General features: G+C 41.5%; 1 protein-coding gene across 4 annotated transcripts; it reads left to right on the top strand.

Moving 5' to 3' along the window:
• Window positions 1-1501: 1501 nt before the first annotated feature.
• On the top strand, window positions 1502-27485 carry tlcd4b (TLC domain containing 4b). Of its 4 annotated transcripts, none has more exons than XM_028022751.1 (7): window positions 1619-1755; window positions 8999-9151; window positions 13257-13346; window positions 19769-19827; window positions 21134-21228; window positions 21315-21388; window positions 21788-27485. In XM_028022751.1, exons 2-7 carry the CDS (start codon window positions 9006-9008, stop codon window positions 22116-22118), a joined length of 795 nt encoding a protein of 264 aa, XP_027878552.1. In that variant the 5' UTR covers window positions 1619-1755; window positions 8999-9005; the 3' UTR covers window positions 22119-27485. The 4 variants fall into 4 exon arrangements, with proteins under 4 accessions (XP_027878554.1, XP_027878552.1, XP_027878551.1 ...); XM_028022750.1 differs by lacking the exon at window positions 1619-1755 and adding an exon at window positions 2581-2748; XM_028022753.1 differs by lacking the exon at window positions 8999-9151 and having other exon boundaries at window positions 1502-1755.
• The last annotated feature ends 207 nt before the right edge of the window (window positions 27486-27692 follow it).

Genomic DNA, 27692 nt, shown 5'->3' with positions numbered 1-27692 from the left:
AAGAGTGATTGACAGCGCTAAGACCCTCCTCCTGGCTTTGATTGGTTGTTTCTGACTGAGGTGGGGGAGCTCAATTTATTAATTTTTTTTCACACATTATCTGGTTTTATAGACGACCTATAAAACATGACAATATTAATTAAATGTCAAGACATTTAATAAATATGCCAACAAATATTTTGGATTAAAACATTTTCAGAAAACAAGTTTTTACCAAAAATAGTTAGTGTAGTAACTGTATTCTTTTGTAGCTCTCTTCCAGCCAGTCAAATATTAGTGTGGGCGCAGGTATTATTTGAATGTGCTTAAGCTCTCCAAATGAGGGCATCATTTTATCAGCGGAAGGCCGTTGACAATTCAGACTTCCAAGGCTGCAACTTGTTCTTGATTATAGCTGGGGGTAGATAAGAAGTAGAGTCAAGATGAGTACGGTAAGAGTTAGCAGGAAGCGATGGCATCATGCTGGGTTATTCTAGAGATAAATGTCACGTGAAGTCAACAACACAAAGAAAGGAATTGTCCATTTGTCCGGGAGGAGTGAATGTCTCCATGCAATCTGCTTAGAAAACTTTTTAATTTGACTAAAAAACTGAACTTGATGCACTGTTTGCCGCCTGGGATCAATGAGAATGTACGTAAGACTGCATTATGATTATGTTTTGGGGTTTTTTGTGAAGAGCCTTCAGATGATGTGCGACGAATTTATGAATGAATAAACAGAAATGAATTGAAATGAGGTATTCTCTGAAACAGAACGTGCGGTAGAACCAGACTGACGGCTTCAAACACAAAGCAGTCAAACCGTAAAGTGAAGCCTTTCTACTGAACAGGTCAGACGGTTCTGCTCTGGAAAGAACCAACAGTCTGCAAAATACTAAGGACCTTTTATTTTAAAACTGTGACAACATTTCTTACGTTAAGATTTCAAGATTTCTTTTCCTAGTTTGGTCATAACTGAACCAAACACCTTCTTCCGAGAACGTGGTGTGCTTACTTTTCTCAATTTTATTTACCAAAATTAATGCCATGCATATGATTCCTTCTGCTTTCTGCAAATATATCTCGTGAAATAGTAATAAAACATATCTAGCTAATTTAATTTGCAAAGTTGGCAAGAATATGCTTTTTATTGTTTACAAATGATCAGGTCTGTTCCCCGGTTTCCAATAAATCTGTATTGAAATGCTGTTGGTAGAGGTGATATTCCTAAAAGGAAGAGGGGCCCCGAATCAAATTCTGCCTAGGGTCCCACACAACCTTAGGCCAGCCCTGCGTACTCATCCATAAATCATATTAAAGCCTGGCCTTTGTTTCTCGTGGGTGTAGCCCGCGTCCAGGGGGGCGTGTGCACGCGGAGGCGGGTACGTGCCGACGTCACCGCTCGCTCGCTCGCTTTCTGTCAAGAGTCAAAATAAAACGGCTGAAAAAAAAACAACAACTTTTCTATCGGTACTCTCGTGCGAAAACACCCGAAAGCGAGGACATGAGGCGGTGAGGGAGGGAAGCCATTGCTCTCCTTGTTCGCAGCGGCTGGCGGCGCTTGTCTTCGTGGCGGGGGAAGGAAGGCTGTTGTGCTGCTCCTCCGCTCGTCCTGGGGGTCTCGCAGGGAGAGCCAGTGGGGCTGCTTCCAGTTTTAGCCGAGCCGCTAGCTAACGTCAAGTTGAAGGAAAGTGGAGAGAAGACGCCCACAGCCACACCGGTGCTTGGACGGTGGGGGTTTGTCCGCCAACTTGTGCCCTATGCGACGGCTAGCAGGTAAAGCAGACCTCGTACCTCCTCTCCCAGCGCTATGAACCAGTTTATTCTGTCTGCGTTTTACCTCGGACTTTTCTTTTTGTCCTCCTTTTTATTCGTTGTTGCCAGCTCATACGTAACTCTCCGTGTTCGGACGTGGTACCGGGGACTGCTTGTTACAACTCGTTCCCCACCTGTCTGGGTAGGCATTCAAGAAGGGGAGGGACGGGAGGTGGGGGGCCAATTAAAAAATAAATAAAGCTGCGTTTCTTGTTGCTGATGCGTTCCTCGCCAAAATCTCGCCATTTTCTTGGCTGCCTGCAACGCTTTTGTCGTTCATTTGCGTCCAAATTGCAGGGCGCACCGAATGTCTTCGTGGGTAGATAATCTCATCTTTGCTGCACACCCCGGGTAGCGCGAGCCGCTCCGCCGTGGACGGCGTGCAGGTCCCTCCAAATCGTGGAGGCGGGAGGCGGAGGTATTGTTACAGGGTCTGTGTGCAAGATGCGCCGATCAGCCGTGATGTATCAGTATTCATGTCAGGATCCAGCATGCTGGAGGAGACCGGTGCGATCAGGCTCCTGCGGGGAGAGAGAGGAGGAGGAAGAGGAGGAGGAGGAGGTGGGGGGGAATATTGTGCAAGTCCAAGCCCAGAGGTTTGGTGTAGCAATGCGGCAGACTGGGGGTCGGTTTGGATTTCCAAACGAACAGTCGTGGGGGGTAGAAGTGGTGGTGGGAAGGAAATTGAAGCCCTATTATTTATGTTTGGTCGATATGTCGGGGTGTGTGTGTGTGTGTGTGTGTGTGTGTGTGGAGGGGAGAGGGTGGGGTGGTGGGGGGGGGGTAGAAGGGGTGTCACGGTTTTGCTGACAGCAGCAGGATGGTCCTGCGGAAGAAGGTCAGGAGTGGATGACAGGGCGGACTCTCCTGTTCCGGGGCCGCGAGCTGCAGAGAGGAGGCTCCACGGGTCGCCTCCTCTCTTCCCACGGGGCGGGATATGAACCAGCCTGCCAGGTGAAGGATGCTGAATTATTCAGGCGCAAGCTGCATATATAATCAGCGCAGAAATGTGGGGAATAATGGGCTCACTGGGTGTTGTGGAGCTTTTCTCTGCTTTGCTGCTGATCCTGATAGTTTGTTTTTAAAGTTTGATTAGTGCGTTTAGTGCTGGTGACTTCAACTAGCAGTGGGCAATATGGACTTAAGAGTTTTATCACGATATTTTGTGGTACTATTGTGATAACGATAAAAGTAACTATAAGAACTACTTACTTTTTTTTTTTAAAGCAACTGTAGGGATGGCTGTGACTGACTGGCACAATAATCATTACTCCACAAACAAACACTGCTCTTGAAAAACAATCCCATTTGTAATATGCTTCTTTAGGACACCAGTCACATAAAGAAGTGTGATTTATGTCACTAAAATGCACAGAGTAACTGCATTTAATCATATTTTCAAATGTATCGATATTTATTGAACAAACGGCGGAGAAAATGGCCGAACTAACTGACATCATTAATTGGAATTTATCCTGGTAACAATAACTTATCAATTCTTATCATGATGAGACATTTATCACGATAAACAATATGATAAATGTCCATTCCTACATTTAAGTAAAAAACAGTAGAACAAGATTGAAACTTCTGGTTTTTTGGTGTGTAATTTAGACCAGCCATAATTTAAAATTGTATTCTTGTCAAGTGGACAGTATGAGAGTTCTGGTACCTTATTTGTCTTTTTTGTTTTTTTACAATAAAAAATAAACAAACCCAAAGACTATCACCTTTAGTGCATTGTTTCACCAAAACTACTCTTAATAACCACAAGTTTGGTTCAAGTTGAATTTGAAGTTGTCCAGAAGAAAAGTCTGTAGGAATCCTGTGTGTGGTAGACCAACACAGGATCGTTCTTAATTGTCAAATGAAAGGAACATCATTTTTATTTATTTATTTTTTGCAAACACACATGAAAAGTGTGGCATGTATTTGTGTTCTCCCCCATTACCAATACCTAAATAAATAAAAATCTTAAAGTACCCATCCTCACAAACAGGTTTTAAAACCACGGGATAAACCCACTTCACCAGACTCAGTCCATTGCTAAGACTGACTAGATTACTTGTGTTCAAATAACACAAGTTCTGAAGCCCCCTCTAAGGGTTGGTTTGTTCGTATACTAGCTAAAATCTGAGAATACCTGAGACCAAGTGAGCTTCTAACTGCCTATTTTAATAGTTCAAACACTAAATAAACCCTAATATGCATTAATGCGCACAGCGCTAACTGTCTTAGCACTACCACAGAGGCTAACATCTACAGTCTTCTTTATTTCCGGTCTTGGTGTACAATCAATCAGTGCCAAGAAAAATAAATGGAGCTCTTAGATTGGCTACTTTGCAAATGCCACTAAAGTCTGGTATAATATTTGCCATGAGCCATGAAGGAGACAGCAAACATGTTGAAAAAGGTGCTACGGTCAGATGAGACCCAATAGAACTTTTTGGTCAGTGCGCACTGCTTTATGTTGGTCTAACGCATAAAATCCCAGTAAAATATAAGGATGTCTTTGGCTTTCTGAACACTTCTCCAAATCACTGTAGGTGTGTGCACATTACATACCCAAGGTGTCATGTGCGGCTCGGCGGTTAACCCACTTCGATCCATCCATCCATCCATCCATTTTCTGTTCACCCTTGTCCCTAATGGGGTCGGGAGGGTTGCTGGTGCCCATCTCCAGCTACGTTCCGGGCGAGAGGCGGGGTACACCCTGGACAGGTCGCCAGTCTGTCGCAGGGCAACACAGAGACATACAGGACAAACAACCATTCACACACACACTCACACCTAGGGAGAATTTAGAGAAACCAATTGACCTGACAGTCATGTTTTTGGACTGTGGGAGGAAGCCGGAGTACCCGGAGAGAACCCACGCATGCACAGGGAGAACATGCAAACTCCATGCAGAAAGACCCCGGCCGGGAATCGAACCCAGGACCTTCTTGCTGCAAGGCAACAGTGCTACCAACTGCGCCACTGTGCAGCCCTAACCCACTTCGATTGCTTTGCAAACAGAATAATTCCACATATCTGCACCATATCAGATTCCCAGTGCTTTCTGCCAACTCTCAGTAACCTTTGTCTTGCACAATGTAATCTGTCAGCAGTAATTAGCGTTTGCATAACTCGCATAATTCTCTGGATTTAATCAGAAGTTCAGGGTATGTAGCAGGTGACAGTCCAGACTGGCGCTGACGCAGGATCTCGCAACAGATAATGACACCGGACGCAGGCGAAAGCTCATAATGAGCCTTCGCCTGTAGTAACTTGTACTTTCTTGCTAACTTTACAGCCTTTTCTGCTTCCTGCTTTGTTTTTGTTCAGTTGGAGTTTTACTTTACAACAAACCCAAGAACAGAAAGCAGGAAAAAAAAAAACACAATTCAGATGATGAGGATTTTGTTCAATAAATAAATGTCAAAATAAACAAAAGTTGCAAGCGGTGTCCGTATGTTCATTGGGTAACACAAGCTAAGGACTGCTGCGTTTTTGGGAAGCAGAGCTGAGAGGAAGTGGACTTGACGCATCTGGCGAATCAATAGTTTTGTTCTTGAACATAAGGAGCTGTAGAAAACTGATGAGAGCACGGTGTCAGCGTTGGGGAGCAGAGGATCAATAACCTCCACCACTATCCTTTCAAAAACATCAAAGTTCACAAGAACAAGCGATCTCCTCTCAGTGCGTCTTTGGTGTTTGTCTTAATTTTGCAAAGACAAACATCCAGTTTGTTGACCTCAGTGAAGGGAACCAGATTTCCCCAAAGGAGTCTGCGTGCTGATGAGCAAAAACCCTGTGGTGTGTGCAGTTCATGTGGAGACAGTTCACTTGCGGAGTGATCAAAATCAAGTTAACTCATCGCAGAGAGAGCTTTTTTTTCTTCTTTGTTTAGCCCAAACAGTTTACTTTATGACAAAAAAAATGTGTTGAGCCCAGTAGAAGTCGCTTTTCATCCGAGCTGTTCACCGATTGTTACAAAAGGATAGAAGTGCTTTAAATGACTTTTCTGGTGTCAATATTGTTGGCATGAAAGTGGCCTCAAATACAAGGCAGCTGCTGCTGAGAATATTGCAGGTCACAATACTTGGAGTGCACCGATTTCAGTTTTCTGGCCGAACACTGATGTTTAAAAAGCCAATACCGATAAAAAAAATTTAAAAAAAAATTTTTTTATCAGGCCATATATACTGGTATATATAATTAGACAGTATGATTAAATGTACTCATTTCATTCTGTTTAACTGTACTACATATAAACTGTTGCACTAAAGAAGTTTTATTTAATAAAAAAGTTTTGTTTATTAGTATTATCCAGAACTCTGTATTATGTAGCGAACTGATCGATCGGCACCGATTTTCTTAAGTTTGAGTGATCAGCCGATGAATACATCGAATGACTATTATCACTATTAGAGCCGCACAAGTTATCAAAACACAATATATACAATATCATAATTGCAAAATTGATCCCATGCAATATCTGTCGGGATGCTTTAATGAAGGCGCCGTACGTTCACACTCTGCATGTGAACAATGTAGTTGGCCTGTTGGATGATCTCCAACTGTTCTTGATGTCAACACCTCATGTATATTTATAGTGGCCGGGTTACTAAAGCTGATGGAAAGCAGTGTGGACACAGAATGAGAAAAGTGTGGTTTGACACAGTAGTATCATCGTTCCATATTTGTTTAAAATTTGTACGACGTAATAATTCAATTAAAAAAATTCTTATATTTAGCCCCAAGGGAAATTAAATGTCATAACATTCAAGTGTCTCCAAAGAGTTGTCCTACGACGATACTCCACAGTAAAATGTCCAGGATGACGCCATCAGTTGCAAGCTAGCACTGCTGATCCACCTAATTTGCTTTTGCTTTCCCCCCTTATATCGCTGCCTGGCCGTATTGAGATGCTTATCAGCTGCTCTCAGTTGTAAAGATTAGAACTTGTTGCCATGGTTGTACATCATAACATTTATAAATAAATAAATAAAAGCAAAAATTCTTCCAGCTGCACAACGTACAAAACCAGAGGGAATAAATGTCCCAAAATGCAATGCTCCAACCAAAAAATAAAGAAAAAAAGGCAACAAAAAAGTCTACAAAAAGTCAATTAAAGCTAATGTATCAGAGATACTCCAACATGCATTCTAAAATAATAGTTCAATAAGCAAAGCTAACCATTGCAACAGTCTTTTAGTTTAACGTAATTTTATTTTATGGCTGTAAAAACTGACTTAGCAATGGGAATGTTTTAAAAACTGTGTTTAAAGTGTATTTAAATGCTTGGCCCTTGGCGAAATCCTGCCTTATGATGTGAGCCAAACACAGTCAAAGTCTCAGCTTCAATGTAAAAGCATGACCTACCTGCACGATTTCAACCCAAATCTTTAGTAAATCTAACATTTGGAGAAAGCACTTGTGGGAAAACCCGCACGATTAGATACCGTTGCGGTTGTCCAAATGCTAACAGAGCTAGCACAGGCTACAAACGGTTCTATCGACACACAAAACGGGAATTTGATCCATTTTCCAACCACAACCCAGCAAGCTCCACGGTAATTCCAGCAACCTTTGACATATTTATTGTTAGTAGATATATACTCTCACAGTGTGTTTCAGAGATTGTTTGCTTTTTGTAACTCGACTCGTTACATAAATTAGGGCCGAGATAAAGCATGCCGACTAGGCAGTGTTTCACAACAAATGGTACGCAAGAAGTATACACGAGTATCAATGAGTACCATAGTTTTTTTTTTCTTTCTTTGGGGGTCTGGGGTGAGGTGAATGACTTGAAGCTGTTGATGTAGCGTTGACACTTCATTTTGAAAGAAATTTGCTGACAAATAGCCACCAAAGGAGGTAAAAAATTTACATTGCCTCGTAAAAGTCTTCATACCTCTTGACGTTTTTCACATTTTGTATAAATTACAGCCACAAACTTGGATGTTTGTATGTAGATCTATAAAGCAGGATGTGCAAGTGCATTTAGAATCATCTTTTGTTGCAAGCTGCAGGAGTAGACCTAAACCGGCATAGTGTAAGTAGAGACTGAAATATTGACCCATTCTTCTTTGCAAACTTTTAGCAAATTTCAAATTTTATTTTTCATTAGCTGTTCTGCTCCCAATTGCACTGAATGACCAAATTTAAAGTTGTGTTGTTTTTCACTCGTTTGACCAAGCCTGCAAAGCCACTAGTGTATGAAAGAGTTCTGTACTGGTGCAGAGTTATCAAATAAATTTGTAATTATGTTTGTGTTTTAGAACAAGAAATGTTTTAAGTCAATTCAGCGTTGTTTTTCTGTATTGGATTGGTATCGGCCGACGTTGGACCTCAGATATCTGTACTAGTATCAGATACAGAGGATCAGTACATCCCTACTCTGACAGCTGCATTTTGTACTTTACTCATCAGAGTAAAGTACGAATAAAGCAAGCCAAATCTTTCTGGAGACTTAATTGTGAAAAGTTTCTCTATTCTGCTCCTCTCCGTGTTCTAAAAGCCTTTTTAATTGTAATATGGCTACATTTCCGAGCCATATGAACACTTTTTAGCAAGGCGCTGTAATGCCCAGCTGATTTAAATTTATTTATTTATTTATTTTTTAAAGCAGACTGTAGGAATAATGAGCAGCATTGTTGAAGTAAACTCTTGTTTTGCAAACTGCTTGCGCCTCTTAAGCTTCATCACACGTTGCTTCATTTAAAAAGAAAAAACAACAAAAAAAACTCTTTCCTTTGCATGCAGAGTCTTTGTTTTCTTCTCAGGGATTGTTTTTGGTGGGTTCCCGGTAATCCGCTTGCAGAATACGCATAATGGAGACCTTTTATTCCAAATTCAGCCCCTGTGCTGCCTACTGTACTCAGACTCATTTTCCTATAGATTCTGCCAGTCTTTCCCTTCTGCTTCCCTTTACTCTGCTGTTTGTTTCGTCTGTAAACCGAGGCTCTGCTGAAACTCACCTGTCACTTGCATTAGACGGCGTTTGTTCTCGGTTTTTCTATTTTTCCCTCTGCCTCTTTCCTCTTCCTGTTCGGTTTGGTGGACTTGATGAACGCGCAGCCTCCCACAGCCACTGTCACATCGGTTTCCTCTGCCGCCGCCGTCCAGGATGACTGACAGTGATCGACCCGACCTGTCCGTGTGGATCACTCACTCCATGTCCCTCTTCCTCCATGCCCCCTCTCCCTGTTGTGTTTAGGTGAGTGATGGAGACGAGAGAGTTGAGCGTAGTGGCTGGCAGCTTCGTGGGCTTCCAGTTTCTCTTCTCGGTGGCCAGTCCGCGGCTCTCGCTGGCCGTCACTACGGGTTACAAACAGCTACCTCCCACCAAGCTCACCGAATGGAACTCCAGGTGCGTGGGAACGAAAACCTCACACCGTGAACATATTTATTTTTTGCCTCCCATTCATGTGTGTCCACTTCGGCGTAACAATGAATAATGCTACGGCAATTAATCACATGATAAATTAAAGCGAGCTCAGTAATTTCCATCTGCTTGATCTTTCTCTTTTCGCTCTTTCTATCAAAAAACTGGATAATAACAGGCTTCAGTCTAGTGCTCTGGTCTCAACTAGCACCGTTTTTTGAAGGATACTTTTGTTTACAAAGACTTCATAATTAATTTTAGTTGTTTCTGTTGTTTTGTTTATTTATTTTGGAAAATTAAAAAGTCTTCCAGTTCCTGCTTCAAATGATCATTAGAATTTAAAGTTACTTGATTTTTGAGAATGTGTTCTTGCGTTATTATTCCATCACCATTAAATTACTTTAAAATGATCTCAAAACAACAATATTATCATTTATTGCAATCATTTCTGGGATAATTTATTGTCCAACAAAATTTGTTGTCGTGACAGACTGAATTGCAGTTGTAAAATACAATATAAATAAGGTGCACATTTTTTATTAGATTTTTTATTTTATTTTTGAGATTCATTGAATCTTAAGTGAGAACCTGTTGTAAAACAAAATTATGCTTTTTTTTTTTTTTTCGCTTACAGACTAACCATTTCCTTTTTAAGGTCATTTAGTATCGCCAAAGTTTCTTCTAAATCCCAGAATTAATCAATTGCCTGAGCAATTGATACAGACTATTCACAGTAAAATAACAATAGTAAAATAAAATCCTGAAAAGCATACTCATTGGTGTTTTTACACGTGTTTAGATAAATGAACATAATGTCTTCGGGCATCTGTAAGTTGTGCACAAGGCTGAATCATATTTTTGATGATCCACAATCCACTTCCTGATATCTTTTGATCTTCCTGTGATGTCACACAAGGAAGCAGTGTTGCCTCCATGTTGACACAGGTCTCATGTCCGTCCTGAATGGTACAATGGCTAGTCACTCCCATGCTGCTTATGCTTTTTTATATAGTTGTTTGAACAGATGGACGCTGTACCTTCAGCCATCTAGGAAAGTGTAAAGTAGAAGGAACTAAACTTGGGGAATTTCAAATATCTCTTCCTGATCTTTTTTTTTTCTTTGTTTTTCGGAATGACACACCAGAAAGCAACGTGTTTGAGGTGCAGCAGCTTTTGAATTCACCCACAGAAGTTCCTCATCAACCCAAATTACAAAACCATGACATCATTATCTTGGGCTTTCCCAAATGGTTTAAAGGCACAAATAAAGGAATAACGAAACAGGAAACATTTAATCTAACTTAAGGCCAGACAATCAAAGGAAATTAAGTCTATTTGTCTTTTTTATAGTCTAAAATCATCTAAACCAAAGGAGGATATATGATCATTTGGTTCAGCAATAATGCAGTTATAGATACTACAATTTAGTAAAATTATGACTTTGAGTAAAAATATCTGTGAAACGTCTCTAGCTTTCCAGAGATGTCACTTTGTCGTTTTTAGTTTCCACATCGTATAAGTCTGTGCTAGCTGACTGTCAAGGCACTGCAGCTAACAAATGGGACCCATATTCGACTTTCTTTGTGCCGATATTTAACTTTTTCATGGCAGACTGACCGGCCCAATTAAATTTTTTTTTTTCACCCTAAAAAATCTGTCACTTCCTTACACGGTACTAAGTGAAATGAATGCATGACAGTTTTAAAAGCGTCTGCAGTGTGAACCGTCACGTCGAATCTTATCCAATTTTTATGTCGATGTGAGACATCCATCATAATTCTGCCCCAGAAGAAGCCTGATGTGGTAAATCCAGATGTAAACTATGACAAAAATGTAGAATTACAAAATTATGAAAGAAGTTTGTGTCAGTGAAGTGCATCACATCACAGTCCCACCACTCTGGGCTCTGACTACACAAAACTGACTTCTCTACAGAAGCTGCAGTCAATGCTCCACAAAAGGCCGTTACTAGTAGTTCTGGTTTTCTTAGTTTCCTTCATCTTGTTATGATCTTGTGATGATACTGTCAGCTCCCATCACTGAATAAACGTTAAAATCAATCCAACGATGGCGGCCATTTTTAATTCCATAAACCGTGCGATGCTGTGTAACATCTTCGTTCTTCTTCTGCGCTTATTTTGGGGTCATAAACCGTTTACAGAGAAGCTGGATTTCAGCAAAAAGTAACTTTGCTCTTTTCAAACTGCAGCTGTCTCTAAATACCTTGAAGACTCCGACAGTCCGCTAATGTTGCTATGTACTGCAGACTTCTGCCCAGGTCCCTCTTGAAAATGAGATCCAGATCCCAATGGGGTTTAGCTGGTTAAATAAAGGGGAAAAAAATAAATGTTTCCAGTTGACCAATCAAACTGCTGCTTCAACTTTTCTACCTTCCTCCCAACAAAGAGTTTACATACACCGGTCGCGAGGGGCAAACATTTATGCCAAGTCCTCACTGTATGTATAGCGTTACAGTGAAAGGACATCCTCACCAAACTGACCCCTGAGCGTTGCTGATATTGACGCTGTCTTGAGCCGGATCCCGTCATGATTGAAGCAAACTCATCGCCCTGCACACGTGCGCCGCAGTGGGAGGCTTAATGTTTCAAGTGGAAACCCCATGGTTTGAGTTCAGAGGGCAACTGTCTGTTGTGCAATGTCCCCCCACCCCCCCACTGACTCCGATGCGTGCGTTCTCTCGGCCCGTTTGTTTGCTGTCGGCCCCGCTCCCTCTCATTTGCCCGGCCGCGGCTGGCATCAGTTTTGTTTGACCCTAGGAGAAAGAACGGAGTGCCTCAGCCAAGTAGTCCCAAACAAGTTGGAGGCAAAGCATCTACTAATGGGTTCGCTTCAGAGTGCTTCGCCGTTGCATAAGACCCAGCTCCGAGTGTGTCAGTGTTGGTTGCGTAAGAGTGACTTAAGTGCAAGGAGACAAGTGTGAAAGTATCTCCGAAGAGGAAGAACAGAATGTTTTAGTAAATTTAAGAAAAGTGTGGAGTTTTCAATCAACAAAAGGATTCACGCGACTTCCTATTTTCACATTTTATGATGATACTGTATTTTATGGGGATTTTATGATAGACCAGCGCTTATTTGTATTTAGCACTTCACAGAGAGATGCACAACAACATAAAAGTAAACTGCTGTAGACCGAATCCCTTAATCTAATGGTTTAAATTAGGGCTGTGAACAGTTATATTAGTAATTGAGTAATATATTCATTATTCTGACTTGCAATTGAATATGAAAATGTTCTCCTCCTGTAGTAGATACTTAAGCTAATGAAAGAAATATGAGAGAAAATGCTTGTATATAAACAATTCAGTTCCTTTTCTTAATTAGAAAATATATTATCACTTAAAATACAATTCGATTCAAACATCACGTTTAGTCTGAAGTTTAGTCCCAATTTCACGGCCTTAAATCACAAAGACAAATTTCTTCTAAGTCATGTTTGATTTATACAGCATTTTTATAACAACTGAAGGTAACAGTTTCTTGATCGTACTGTGAAATGGCACTATCTGCCTGAAAAATGCATAATGCTGCCCCTGTAAATGAAAAATCCACAGAATGTGCCAATCTTTGTTTGATTAATTATCAGAACAATCTATAGCATTATCAATTACTAAAATAATTGTTAGTTGCAGACCTGCTCCAAGTATAACACTTATAGTTGACAATGTTAAAACGTGTTTGAAAGGCACCACAAGCCTCTGCTCTTCTATCAGCACTCTCAAAAGCCGCATGGTTAGCGGACTGCAGAGCCAGCTTGGGTCAACACCTGCAACCTGTGGACGGTCCCAGAGACTGAACAGTGATAGTGCAAGAATTGTGATCCTGGTAACGGGGAGATAAGAGCTGCTGGCTCTCAGGAGTTCTTCTTCTGTGACCCAGATAACCACTCCAAAGGTCAGAGGAGAGGCTCTCTCAGGCCTAATTTAACACACACGCGTAATTTAAATGTCCCCGTAGGCACAAATGGCTATTTATCAAGTCGAGCTAAAGCTTCCTCATTATGTGGACAAAACTCGTTGTGGTCATCTTGACTCATTGCGATCCTATGTGTGTGTGTATTGTCAATCCCCAGGTTGGTGTCCACTGTGCACGCCTTGATCGTGGGGCTGTTCTGTTTGTACATCCTGTGGTTCGACGACGCCGTCAACGCCAACCCCGTCTGGTAAGACTTCTGGAAATTCCTCTGCCTCGTTATTTTAAAATGCAGCTGAAGCACAAACCCCGTCGGGGCGGGGTGGGGGAAAGAAAAGGGAACGATTTCTTTCGTTTTCACGTATCAGACTGGCAGGGGATCAAGAATTTGAAGCTGAAAAACGGTGGAGGATAGTCTGAGTTGAAATGTAATACCTTCTGGGCTGACAAAGATGCCGTTCATTTCTTCTTTTAGACAGAGAGAGAAGAGAAGAGAGCAGATCTAACATGTCAGAGGAGGCTCCAATGGGTTGTAGATTCACTGGATTTAGCCTTTTATTCTTCTGTCTGTTTCTTCCCCTCTCTCCGCTGCAACTATTTTTTCCCCCACTTACACAAATTATTATCCTCCCAGACCCTCTTTTTTTTATTATATCCGTCTTCTAGATATTTTCCTCTTGAGTTTTTGATTTTTCTTGTCTTAGCATTCTTGCAGCACTCCTTTCTTCCTTTGTCTCATTTCTAGAGTCTGTTTCACTTCCTCCAGCTGAAACCCAACCAGAAAGACTCCTTTTCATAGCCGTGGAACGGCAGCCTGCCTCATCCAGCCCCGATCAGTGTCCTCCTGCTTTCAGCTGCCCGGTGTACCCCACGTCTCTGGCTGAAGAGAGGTGGGGTACACCTCTCTTGTGTTCATTGTCTCCTGTGCTGATGGAGCAGAGAAGTGAAAATGGGGATCAGGTTGAAGTGGGAGACGTGGGGTTACAAGTAAGGAGTAAGGAGAAAAGATGGAGGCACCACTCTCCTCTGTCCTCCTTGTTGCAGAGTTTCTGTTCAGGTTCTAAGTGGTTCACCCCACCAATGGACTGTTCTGTTGCACAGTTCCCTTTACTTTGTTTCCGTAACTTGCTTTGTCCTTTTTATTTCTTCCACTGCCTTGCAAATGTATTCACACGCTGTAAAAAATGAAACATTTTGTCACATGACATTAAACTTAAATGTGTTTTTTCTTTTTTCTTTTTTTTTGTTTGAGCTACTTTTGCAGGCAGTTATGCATGAGGGATTAACATGGTTTTGGTCCCCCCCCTTTTTTTTTGCGAAAGAGCTCAAGCTCAGTCAAATTGGATTGAGAGCCTCAAGATGTCATTACAATTTACAATTTACATCTGTACTTTGTTCCATTCTAACATATGCTTGTACTTCCATCTAAGCCAGGAATGCACCGATTGCAGTTTTCTGACCAATCTTTAAAAAGCCTGACTTGCCGATTCCGGCAGATACAAAACATTTTTTTGTCTGAAAAGTTGATAAGTATAGCGACAAAGTTGCTAAGTCGGCAACAGTGGGGTGACTATTGTTAACCACTCTTGCAGTCATGACGTGGTGGATGGTTCTGTCAGCCCTCTCTTACAAAAGGAAACAGTGACTGATTTTCGGACGTTCACAGACGTAGTGAAGATCAGTGGATAAGAGCTTTTTCTCATGGAAGTTTCGACTGATCGCCCAAAATGATAGAAAATTTGTCCCGATTTAGCAGTACACTCCTAACCAGCATATCGACTATTTAGGTCAGAGGTCAGAAAGGCTTCCTACCATCATCCTAATCTTTAGCTCACTCCACAAATTCTCTACATTAAAGTGAAGAATTTCTTCTCCAAACCACTAATGTCCCTTTCACCCAGAAGAAACATGTTTGTGAAAGTAGAAGTTACTTTAAAGCTAAATCTCTCAGGTGTGTAAGTAATGTTGAGCATAACTGAAAATACTTTCACAAGGCACTGTGAATATATTTGTTTATTCCTTCACTCCTCTTTTCTCAGCTCATCCTTTCCACCCACTGGAACTAACCCGATCCACCGCATGATCCTAATGGGTTTAAGGCTAACCTCCTGGCCGCTCCGCCGTTCTGCATGCATGAACTCTCCAGTCAGTCCGATTGTGTCGCAGCTTTGAGACGCGTCAAGCTGCAGCGCCGACCTCTGCTGGCTTCAGAGGCCAGAGCCAAACTGTTAGACGCCCACATTGTTTTGTAGCCGGCTCAGGCTCTTATCATAATTCGTCAAGCAACTCTGATGGCCTCGCCTGGCCTGCCTTTCTTGATTGGCTTATCTGGACTTGAACTCAGTAGGTGTGTGTGCGGCGTGTTGTAGACATGGTGAGGCTTGAGGGTTAAAGACGTTGGACCACGTGTAAGCTTTCAAAAGTTATGGAGACTCATCTGTTGGAACCTCACCAAAGACATTTCTAGGAATTGAATTGAGATGTTGTGGGTGTTGCTTAGCAGCAGTGAAGCTGATGGCATTGCCAACAATCCGCAGCAGCTACCAAAATAGTTGAACCCGATCAGTAGATTGTTTAAACCTAATGTCACATCCAAGTTCCCACTCTGTCTGCAGACACAGTCTCCACATGTTCTGATGGTGTTGGAATCCAGAATATGTTTCTGCAGCCAGATATTGGTGGCATGTACTGTATGTTACCTCAAGTTACTTTTTTAAAGCCAATCCCTGAATAAAGTTAAGTTTACAGAGCAGGCAAATGCAACCCAAATCCATCTTTTTGCTTGCCTTTTTGCCCAAATCCAACCCATATCTAACTTTTTCATGAGAGCCTGAATGACTCAGTTCAGATCATTTGACCCCCAAAATATCCGACCTGCTCCATGTCCATATACAGTACAATGCTAAATCGAATGCGTATCCAATAGTTTTCAAAGTGTCTGCAATCTGAACGGTCATGTCACATTTCGTCCAGCTTTCGTGTTCGGATTTATTCCCGAACGTAAATAATGGCTGAAAATTATAATCATGATTTGCTAATTATAGCAAGTCATAACAAATTATAATTTGTTCTGACCATCTCACACTTTTCTGAGTGAGATAGTTAAACAGCCTCACTTTTTCAATTTCACTCTAAGACCACACTTCCAATCTTGTCCCTCCATATTGCACCGCTGATAAATTTGTGGTTATATTTGTACCAACCTGAGTGTCCAATGAGACTGAACCATGGCTCAACCTAAGAGGTGGGGTGTGTAGGCATCCTGTGGGAGTTCAGAGCAAAGCTGCTGCTCCTCTGAATCAGGAGTTAGTTGATATGGTTCTGGCTTCTGATCGGGATGCCTCCTGAAAACGTCCCTTTAGACGTTTTTTGTCCCACAAGGAGAAGACTCCTGGGAAGACATTGTATAAATCCACTATGGCATGGGAAGAGCTTGAGCTGAAGAGTATAACAGGCAGCTACGCCTATGATCTAATATAGGAATGCAATCTTTCTGACATATACAGTAGTCTGATACACTGATTGAGTTTTGTAGAAACCTAGTCAATATTTAAAACCAACAATACATCTGTTTATAAGACGGTTCCCTTCACTTTGGTTTACTTCCAGAACCGTTTCCTGTCTAGGATGCACATTCATTCTACTCATGAATAGCTGCCTGCAACAGTAGCTCAAACTTTCCAATATGGCCATCTGGAATTGTCAGAAATGTATCTGATTGCAGATCATACGCACAGTATGAACACAGATAATGTAAGGATCTTTGAGTCGAGGCTATCATGATCCTCCGAACATAAAAGGTATCCATGTCTGCTGTATTCCAGTCAGTTATTCATATATTGAATTAGGAACGTGGGTTTACTGTACATTTGGTTAACTGCAGCTGAATCACATTGATGAGATTATGGAAAAGACTTTGGACTCTGTGGCGGCAGCAGCTTGCTGGACCCCTGATTGTTTCACCACCGTTCAGGTTGGGTTCTGTTCAACCTGATATTTGCTCAATGTGTCCAAGTGTAAGTGCAGTAAGGCGATACAGCAGATTGGTTAGCAGGAGGAGCTCAGGGCTGGAATGGCCGTTAATGGGATGTGAGGAAAAGAGAGAATGCTGAATGATTCAATATCTGCAACCAAAATGGGATAAAACTGCACATTATGGTGCGGGGAAACTAACCGTTCATGCTTTGTGCCTACTATAGTGGGCAGCTATCCAAAACATTAAGACGCTATGTCTAATGATTGTAAGTATGCAGTGCACTGCCACCTTCTGGCCAACTAGTGTAAACACATAAAAAAACATCTTAAAACCCACATGGTTGGTACCAGTGCTGCGCAACATAATGAACTGCAATCACCGCAATATCAGTGTGAGCAGAAAAGCTGCAAAGGACTGATTTTATGTTGTATTAGCATCATGCTTGTTTTAAGTGTAATGCATTCACATTTTGACAATCAATGATGTATTGAGAAAGTTGGATGGATTCTAATTGCTCCTAATGGAACACTCATTGTATATTTTTCAAAACTTTGTGGCGACTGATGGGAATATTGTGTAATGGTAAAGAAAAAACAGTGTCTGGACAATGAGAGTTAATCGCAGCTGTTATTCCAGATTTCAGCGAGACCGAAATTTGCAAAACATTGTCCTCACCTTTTACAGTCGTATTTAGCCGTCAGTCTAAGGTCCCTAAACACGGAGACGACGGCGGTAAATTTTTGTAAACGGCTACAATTCACACTGAAAGCTCTGTAGTAGGCATGCCGGGCCAATCGGTGGCGCTGTGACACTGCCACAGAATGACACAAAAAACAAACACAGCATGTGGGATAGAGAGAGAGAGAGGTGGAACTGTGTCATCTTCTAATTAAAAAAAAAGAAACAAAACAACTCAGTGTAAACATGAAGTATTCATTTTAAAATGAATCCACTCTGGGACCTGGTTTCAAAAATGATCATTTCCAGTCTCCCGAAAAGCCGTCAAGATGACAAAAATTCATTGCAGATAGACCTAAAATGGTCTTTGTGTGGATGGGACCTAAAATATCAGAGAGCTAGAAAAATAATATTGTATTAGTCCTTCTTTAGTATGACATACTACTAGGCAAAATATTGGGAGCAACAACTATCACCTAAGGACCAAACAAATTTATAGAATTTGGAAGTTTCACATTTATGTTGGGAATAATGTGCAATTCCATTAAAGTGGAGGTCATCTATCAATTATCTTTTTTCCATTACGTTTTTCCTGCCAAGTCCTGTCCTCACCATCACAGGTAATGAGCTGAAAATCTGGCCAATCTGAGCCAACAGAATAGTTACCACCCACAACTGACTAATTTTCCCACTAAACACAGAGTTCACGCTCAATTTTCTAGCTAATGCTTTCTCTCAATTAATAAATATGATTTCTTAATAAGCTCTGGGGTTATGGCTGGAATATGACTCCTAGTATTAATGCAGCTACTTGTACTAACAGGCTATAAATATGTTTGTGACGCACTCATTACAATTATACCTCCCAGTTTTTTTTTGTGCAGTACCAATCACCAGGGAGTGTATGAAGAGGTTAGAACAAGAACTGAATAAGTGATTAGTGGTCACTAATGAAAGGGTGAAAGATGATGGGAAAATCCTGGCTGACCTTATCATGATCCATGACAGTGGACGGTCAGCTGTGTTTAGGTTAAGGTCTGTACCGAGTTGGGGAGTCATTGCTATGTCCCTACATGACAACTGAGCAGGGTTTCCCCCAGAAAGCCTGCCAAGTTTGTTGGTAGGGGGCGCTAGCATAGTCCACGAGTGGCCCACTGTGTTTTTGTGGTGGAAAATGTTAAAAGTTACAAAAATGTGGAGGTGCATGAGCAGATATTATAATTTGGAAATAATGGCGTGTGAGGCTAACCGGCAGGGACGGCGCGAATTAATGTATCAACTATAAATCTATTAATCCATCTTTTCTGTCACTGTTACTGTCACTGTAAAAAACCTGATGAAAATCAGGTTTTTTATTTTAAAACCTGATTTAAAATAAACAACTTAGCCTGGTGGAGGGGTTGGAGGGCTAGCAAAGCTTGGTGGCCCGCCAGGCTTATAATAAACTGGAGGAAACCCTGACTGAGCATATGTGTGTGTGTTTCTGAGCGTTGGCTCCTTGTAGTGTGAATGTTTGGGGTTTTTTTTACAGTACATGTGCAGTAACGTGAGGTCCTGTTACAGGAACCGTCAGGCAGCCATGTGGCACCCGATACCTGCGACTGATACCACCGTCACATGTAAACTGAAGCAAAGGCATCTCCTCCATTGTTGCTGTGAATCGATGTTGTTCACAGACACTTAAAATCCTCCAGAGCCGGATCATAACGAGAACGTCTCTCCTCATCCCAAACGTGCTGGTTTTTGCGGTTATCCCATCAACATGTTGGTTTTAACTAACATGTAGCTACACACGGATAAGATATAATCTTGAATGACCACCAAGCATGAATGATAATGATTCTGTTCCAGATCGTCTGTTAATCAGTCTTCAGATATATGCTGTGCATTGTTTGATCCGAGCGCTAAGCTAAGAGTACTAAGAGTCAGCAGATCCCCCTCCTGGTTTGCTGACATTGATTGTAATAACGTCCCAGTTGTACTGCAAGTACCTTTAACCTTTGTTTGCTGTTCCACAGGGGTGATCCTAATCTGGTCAAACTAAATGTAGCCATAACCTGTGGCTACCTCCTCTACGGTAAGCGCCTTTCTCGACCTCTGTTGATCATTTACCTTTGCGCCCGACCTAACAGGACGTGGCAGTCATTATTTTGTTAGTTTCCTTATCAATACTTTTGCAACTCACCCTGTTGTAGCTTGTATAGTTATCCTTTGAACCTTTTGTCACGTTACAGCCAGATAGGTGTTTTTTCTTAATTTTCTTTTAATAAATAGAAATAAGAAAAATGTGGCATGTATGAATCCAAACTCCCTCCACCGCATCATTTTTAGACACACTTTATTTATTTAACTGCTCAGCAATAAATTTAACAAGCAGTGTTTTAATAAACTCAGTCAGATTTTTATTTTCTTTACTTATTTTGTCGGTTTAAAAACTAAAGTTTTAAATGTCAACATGAGAGGAATATGAGTCAGTCTTTCCTTTGAATAAAGAAAGACTGAGTACGTGCCTAGACCTGTTCTTCAGTAAAACTTGTTGGACGTTTGTGCTGCCTGCTTTTGTGAGATTAGAATAGAAGAAAAAAAAAAATCTTCATATCTCATTGAAGCATGTTGGAGGGATACTACACACAACAACGTTGTACCAAACAATTTCTGTTTTAAGAAGACTGAAAATTTCTACGAAACTTTCAGCCTAAAAACGACAAACTGTCCATCTGTCAATCAAATCCCTGTTCATCAGACCATTCTTAAATGGAGGTGGGGGAAGCCGCATAATATTCTACCAAGGGCTGCAGAAGGCCCGGGAGCCGCACTTTGAACACCTCAGCTGGAAGAAAATCTGTTGGTCTGTGAAGTTATTGAGGCTGGTGTGGAGGTTCAACCTCCATAACCCTCAACATTCATCCATAGGTGCAATAGAATGGTCAAGGTATAATCATGCGATAGAATGGCCTAGTCAAAGTCGAAACCTAAATCTAATCTAATGATTAGAGCTCTAGTTCTTTTGAAAATGAAAGTAAGCAAAAAATTACATCTCTAACAGAACAAAGCAAGTTAAAGAAATACCTCAAACAGTAGTAGTGTTATGTTTTGCTTCAAATGACTAAATATAAAATACAATATTTTAATTACTTTATTTGCAATAAATTCAATAAAAAAACACACCAAAATAATTTCCAGTTTTTGTCTGTAATGTGACAAAATGTATGTTTGTTGCCTTTGTTATACCCAGAGAAATAATAACTGCTCATTGTACGCCAGTTAACAGCCCAAACATCTATTAAGCTATTTACAATTTAATATTAAGGTATTTTTCAACCTCTAAATGTCCTTTTGATCATAACCTCAGTAGTTCTTCCACCTTCATCTCTCCTCCTCAGATCTTTTCCTGCTAGCATGTAACTGGAGCACAATGGGGGACAGCTTTTTCGTCTGCCACCACTTGGCGGCGCTGTACGCCTATGGATACGTGTTGGTGAGCATGCCGTTCCCCAGGAGGAGAAAACCAGATTAAGCTCTTTCCGTGTTTCTTCGACTAATGCATCCATCTGGCTTTTGCAGACACGCGGGGTGCTTCCTTATTTTGCCAATTTCCGTCTCATTTCAGAGCTGTCCACGCCGTTTGTGAACCAAAGGTGAGACGACGGCATGTCGGGCCAATCTCTACAAATTTACCTACAAAGTCTTGAACTTTTCCAAATTTGTGGTTAAGTTTGGGGTCAAATAGAAACCACAAACTTCGGTGCTTTATATTAGTTGTCCTACAGAAGCGGATTACACCTTTTTTTTTCCAAGAGCAGTGATGTTTTTGTGGCGTTACGATTTGTAAGTTACCAATCATAGCGCCAATTGTATCTTACAACCATAACTAAAGTTTCCTGCAATAGAAGTACCAAATAATTGTTATTGTCACTTTTATCTTTATCACAATAGCACCACAAAATATCACGATGAAACTTCAAATATCACCTACCCCTAATCTGTGACGCAACAGTGTTCAAGACGCCAACCCCTCTGCCTCCTCTGTCCCTCAGGTGGTTCTACGAGGTGTTGAAGTACCCCCGCTCACACCGGCTGGTGGTGCTGAACGGCGTCGCCATGGCGGTGGTGTTCTTCGTCGTCCGCATCGCCGTCATGCCGTCCTACTGGGCGAGCGTCTTCGCCACATTCGGCACGCCCGAGTTCGAGCGGCTGGGCCTGGGAGCACAGGTGGCCTGGATCACGTCGTGCATCGCCCTGGACGTCCTCAACACCATCTGGATGTACAAGATCGCCCGCGGCTGCTACAAAGTCCTGACGGGGAGAGGCGGGCGGAAGGTCAAGGCCGACGTGGACGAGAAGCACGCGAACAACCACACGGACTAACGTTGGGACAAAGAACCCTCGACCGCATGATGGACGCGGGGAGTGGAGGCGTTCCCAACCCGTCTGCCCCTCGGTCTCGGAGTCCTCAGGTTTCCGATGAGGAGAGCACTCTTTGACTCACGCAAGCACCAGCGATCCCAACCTCACTGGGGTTTTTTTTGTTGTTTTTTTTTGTCTCTCCTTTCTCCCCCAGTGAGCGTGATTACTCTACTGCTGGGAGGTAGCTTTCTTCGGTTGCAGACAACAAATTAGAGTTCACAAGCACACTTTTAGCACCATCTGTCACTGCTGTCTCTCGCCGTTTCATCCCCAGCCTCCTTCAGCGCTCAACTTCAGCCAAAGCCTAATCCTCTGAAGTGCCTGTGGAAAAACAGGAAAGCAATAATAGTGGAGGTATAACAAAGTTGAGGTTTCTTCCCCCCCGCACCCTTTCCCCCATCCCATCATCACCACCTCCATCCCTCCCTTCAATGAACAACTGGGAGCTCATTTCCCGTCCACGGCGGAAGAGATGTGGTCAACCTACAGGGCTCTTGTCTTAAATCCATCAAACCTCAGAACAAGAGACAGAAAAAAAACACCAGGATGCCTCTCCCAGTTTTTACCTGCTGTGGCCTCCTTATAATAAGTAGCGCCTCTCTGCGTCACCAGCCATGCTTCTCCATCCAAATCTCATCTAAGAACTCGACACCCTCCAAGATGTTTATTTTGTTTTGTTTAGTTTTTTGCTGCTACGCCAGTATCATTAGCTGTGACAGTACAACATCCATTACAACCCTCTGCCTCAGCTGGAATGTTTTTGTTCTACCTCTCCCCCCTGCCTTACAGACTTTGTAAATAATCATTATTTACTCAGAAGCGTAGTTTTGTTTGTTTTTTTTTTTGTTTTTTGTTTTAACTAAGGAGAGAGTTTATCCGTGAAGATCGTGACATCGGAATCTCCGAGGGACTTCCCATGTCTTCCGGTTTCGGAGGTCATCGCGGTCCATCCACCAAAACGCGGCGCCATCGCTCCGTGTTCTCAGAACGAATCGTCAGTGCCTCGCAAAAGTTTTCAGACCCCCATTTTTAACTTCCTTTTGTCGCGCTTCAACTACAAACCTCAATGTCTTTAATTGGGATTTTATGTGCTAGATCGACGCAAAAAAAAACTTGTAAAAATTCAGTCGGATGGGGAAAATAAAATTAGGAATTTCACATTTTCTCACGTATGAACACCTAAAAAGTGTGACGTGCGTGTCATGTCATGGCAGTTCCAACTGCAAGTCTTTGTGGGTTACTTCTACATTGAAAATACTCTTATAAATCTATTCCAGATCTCTAATGGGATTTTATCCAAGCCATTCAGACACATTTGTTTCCCCTCCAACAATATTTAATTTAAGTATCTTTGAATTGACGGAATTCGCTGCCAGTTCCCAAGAATTTATTTAAGCTAATCTGAACACAAAGCACTTCATATCATCTCTCCACATTTATGAGCCACTATGTCTTGGTCTATCATTAAATAAAGTCATTCTGTAGTTGCGAGAGTCTTTAGGAAGAGGGGCGTGAACACTTTTGCGAGGCATTGCAGGCTAATCCTGAGATCCGGTACCTACCTGAAAGCATCGCTGATTATTTGACAGGATGTCAGCAGTAGAGTTGCTTGAAATCTCTCTCTCTATTTTGTTTTTTCCCCCCATCTCGCTCTTTGTTCATGACTCGGATTGATTTGGAAACGCCGTGCTGCTGGAAGCGGCCCGGCAGCCTGCATGCCCAGTTTTTCCCGTATAAACTGTAGATCTTCATTGTAGAGCATGGTAAGACTGACATATTTCTGTGATGCCTTAGTGAACTGTCAAGGTAGAGGAACACCATCTAATTATTGATTGCATTAATCTAATTGTGGGCTGGGCGGGAGCGGGGTAGGGGAAGGGGTTGTCTTCCAAAATGTGCCCCCTCCCCACCCTTCTCCACCTCCTTCAACACAGAGCATAGTCAAAGCATGAACCTCTTGTACTTTTGATGATTTCTCCTCGCTGTGCATGTTACAGTATTTACACGTTCAGCATCTATGCAGGTGCCTTCTGCATAGCGGTAAACTCTCTTAATTGTTAACACATCTTCTATATGCCAGTTGCCAGTACTTGTATTTTGTTTTATTCTATTTTTTTTTTTGCAGATACAGAGAGATTTCTTTGTAAGAGGTTTGCTAATAACCACAACCTGGCAGACAGAAACATGGGATCTCTCCGATTTAGTTTCACAAGAAGAAGACAGGGATCGACACCATCGCTCTTGGTCCCAGCCAAGGTTTCCTGTATAAGCACAAACATTAACCAGATGTACCCCGGAAGCAGAACGACTGAATGTTTCTAACTTGCATTACTGTGGTAGAGCAGTTCATGAAGTGAACACTGGAGGGAGCAGCGAGATTGTCAAATCAAGCTTGAATGAGATGAGATCTGTTACTCCAGTTGTTCTCAAGTCTTTTATAGTAAGTTCCATCTCATTATGTGAACTTAGACTTTTTTTTTTTATGTTTCTTCTTATGTTTAAAAAAAACCCCAAAAAAAATGAAGTCAGAATTAAGAGAGTAACGTCAAAATCCAATATGGTTCCCTTCCATGTAAAACTTAGGGATGGTTGAAGTAAAAGAAAAGATATTTATTAGAACTTTTAAGTTTTTGTATGTTGTTAAGTTAGTCTGTCTCTCACACACACACACACACACACACACACAGGTAGTTGTATACAAGCGCCTCTTGTGAGGACATTGTTTGAAAGTTCAAAATACAGAGAAATGTAGTACAAGACGCACAACGTGATTGTTTTACTTTTTCTTCTCAACAGTTTCTGATTTTTCAACTCACATTTTTGGTCAATTAAAAATGTACCTGTCCTAACAATAGAATTAATGTTCATAGCAAGATACTACATTTTCTTCAAAATAAATCCAAAATTAAAAATAAAAAACTGGAATATTCTCCAGGTTATGGCAGAATATATAGCTCACAACATTTTCTTTTATTTGCTTTTCTTTCTTCTATTTTTTTTTGTAGTTTTTGCACAGCTGAAAATGTACACCACTACCAGCTATTCATGTTAGAACTAGAGGCTCCGTGTAGTTCTAACATCTGGAGCTTGGGTGAGCTCCGTGTGTTTGGGTGAGCAGTCGCAGTGACACAGCTCCACAGCTAAATGGGATTTTCATTATTTAAAAACTAACAAATGATAACAGGGTCCCAGGGTTAAACTGTCTTTAGCATCTTGTATTCACAGTAGCACTAAGCATAAACAGCAGACCTCTACCTTAACTGTGAGATTTCCCAAAAATGGCCGACGTTTTTTTTTTTTGTTTTAGTCCAACATGATCGATGCAACTGACTATTTAAAAGAATAAAAAGCACTTTCTGCTGTAATGCGTACAGCTTCCAGTATCCTGCAGACGTCCGACTCAGTCAACAGCCAGCCCCAATAAAAAAATTGTTTCCCTTCTTGTGTGTTTAAAAGAGAAAACATTTCTCTCACCAGCTTCTTTGGATCTCTGATTGTTATTAGCTTGTAAAGCTGATGGCATTTAGAACGGTCGCCATGAATCATCAACGCGTTAACACTTTGGCACCAGGGCACAGTTGAGTCGAGTTTGATATTATTTCCAGATCCGAGAGGCAGCGACATGTAGCCAGCAGCTCTTGCTTCAGGCTCACTACTGGGTTTTCTTTTTGTGTTTTTTTTTTTTTTTTCTACACTTCATTTCATTTCCGTTCCTTCAACTCCACTTTGCAAATAGTGATACCGAACTCTGCTCTGGGTAAAAGGCAACCCGGGTAGCGGTTGAGCATTAGGCTCACATTTTCGTTGGTCATTTTCAAATCTAGCTCGACTTTATTTGCTGTTTATTGACTCTAAAAGAAGAATTGATATAACCTGTTCGGTTGATTCAAACGTTCACATCACTACTCGACTCCACATATTGTAAAAGTCGCCTGGATGTATGGGTCGTTTTGGCCGTCAGGGACGGTCTAGTTGTATTTTTCACTGTGGAAATCTAAAGCACACTCCCTATCTCTGGGATGTCCCTTATTTCTGTCTGCCACTTACAGAGGAGGGGCTACAGTCTCTTGTGCCTTTTTTTACACAAACAGTGGATGTTACAGTCAGATTCGGATAAGCATGATTATGTCCTGGCATACATGCCGTGTGTATATTTTTCTAAACCCGCCTGCACAACGATTATCTGGTCGAGTATCCTAACCCAAAGCTGATCCCTAATGGGGAGCCCCCGTTTTTTGTTTTTTTTTTGTGACGGTTTATCGGCGGGGCATACCAATGTGAATTCTGGGATGTGTTATTTAATGGCATTAGGGCGACTTTAAGACAATAATGGCAATCAGAATATTCCGGCGTGTAGGGATTTTACTGAACAATTTTCGTCTCATTTCTTTGGCCTGTTAAGGAAAAAAAAATCTAAGAAAAATCATAGATTTCCTGAGAGTGGCTGAGCTGAGATGAATCATCCGATAGTATTTCTGGGTCTCCTTTAGTTTAGACAGAGGCTGCTCTTTGACCCAGCACTCATCGCACAACGTGAGAAGCAAACCACCTAGTCATCTGCATACAGGAGGACTTTGACAATTGATGAAAGTGGGATTTTAGTTTGGCCTCTCACCCAGGGCTTTGTACAAAAAAAAAAACCTGAATGTGACAGTGAATTAATGTGGAGTCTGACTATGATTTGTAATCAGCACCGTCAGGTTGGAACAACCTCGATGGCCTCGGATCAGATAGGAGACAGCTGCTCGTTGACGAATGAATTACAGTATTTAAACCCAAACGTATAACTGAAAATGTATATGAATCATGTAAAACCTTGAACTGATCAAAATGATTGACCTCTGCGGTGCAACTTATAACGAAGTTATTACTTTGAAGCGACTATTAAGTTTTGTTTTCTTTTCATTCTCTGATGTCAAATGTGGTGATCTGTACACAATGAAAGCTAATTAATTGAACATCTCAAGGATGGCAGCGTTTGTTCGATAGTGGAAACTGAATGTAAAAAGTAATAATAATAATCAAATGTCTTGCCTGGATTTTTTTTTCTTTTCTTTTCCAGTGAATAACCTTGTCAGTGTGGCTTTCCTTCCTCTTCGTTTCATCTTTTAATGCGATGCAATCGGTACGACCTTCTTACTTTTCTCGATTTTAATGTGAAACGGCCTACACTACGAAAAGGCCCACCGGGTCACTGAGTTCTACCACATGACTCAGACTTTTGTTCTCTACAATGACCACTACTAATTATCTTGTAATTGTAGTGATAAAACGCTGAGAATTACTTGAAAGTGTTGTTCTTCAATAAAGATGAACACGAAAAGTTGACGGAAGACTCATCTTTCCTTCAGTTTAACGACCAGAAAAAGATTTATTGGAGGCTTTTCTTGGTTTTGTTTTGTCTTTTCTTGTAAATGGGTGTTTTTGAAGAAGACGACGGCAGGAAGTAGTTGGACGATCATGGTTCAGCTTGACAGACACATCTAAGGACACTAGGCCTTAGAATAAATTTGTTAGAATGACCTAGTCATTCAA

Source organism: Xiphophorus couchianus, chromosome 7, assembly GCF_001444195.1.
Source record: "Xiphophorus couchianus chromosome 7, X_couchianus-1.0, whole genome shotgun sequence".
Classification (NCBI taxonomy): domain Eukaryota; kingdom Metazoa; phylum Chordata; class Actinopteri; order Cyprinodontiformes; family Poeciliidae; genus Xiphophorus; species Xiphophorus couchianus.
This window is presented reverse-complemented; position numbering and strand designations above follow the sequence as displayed.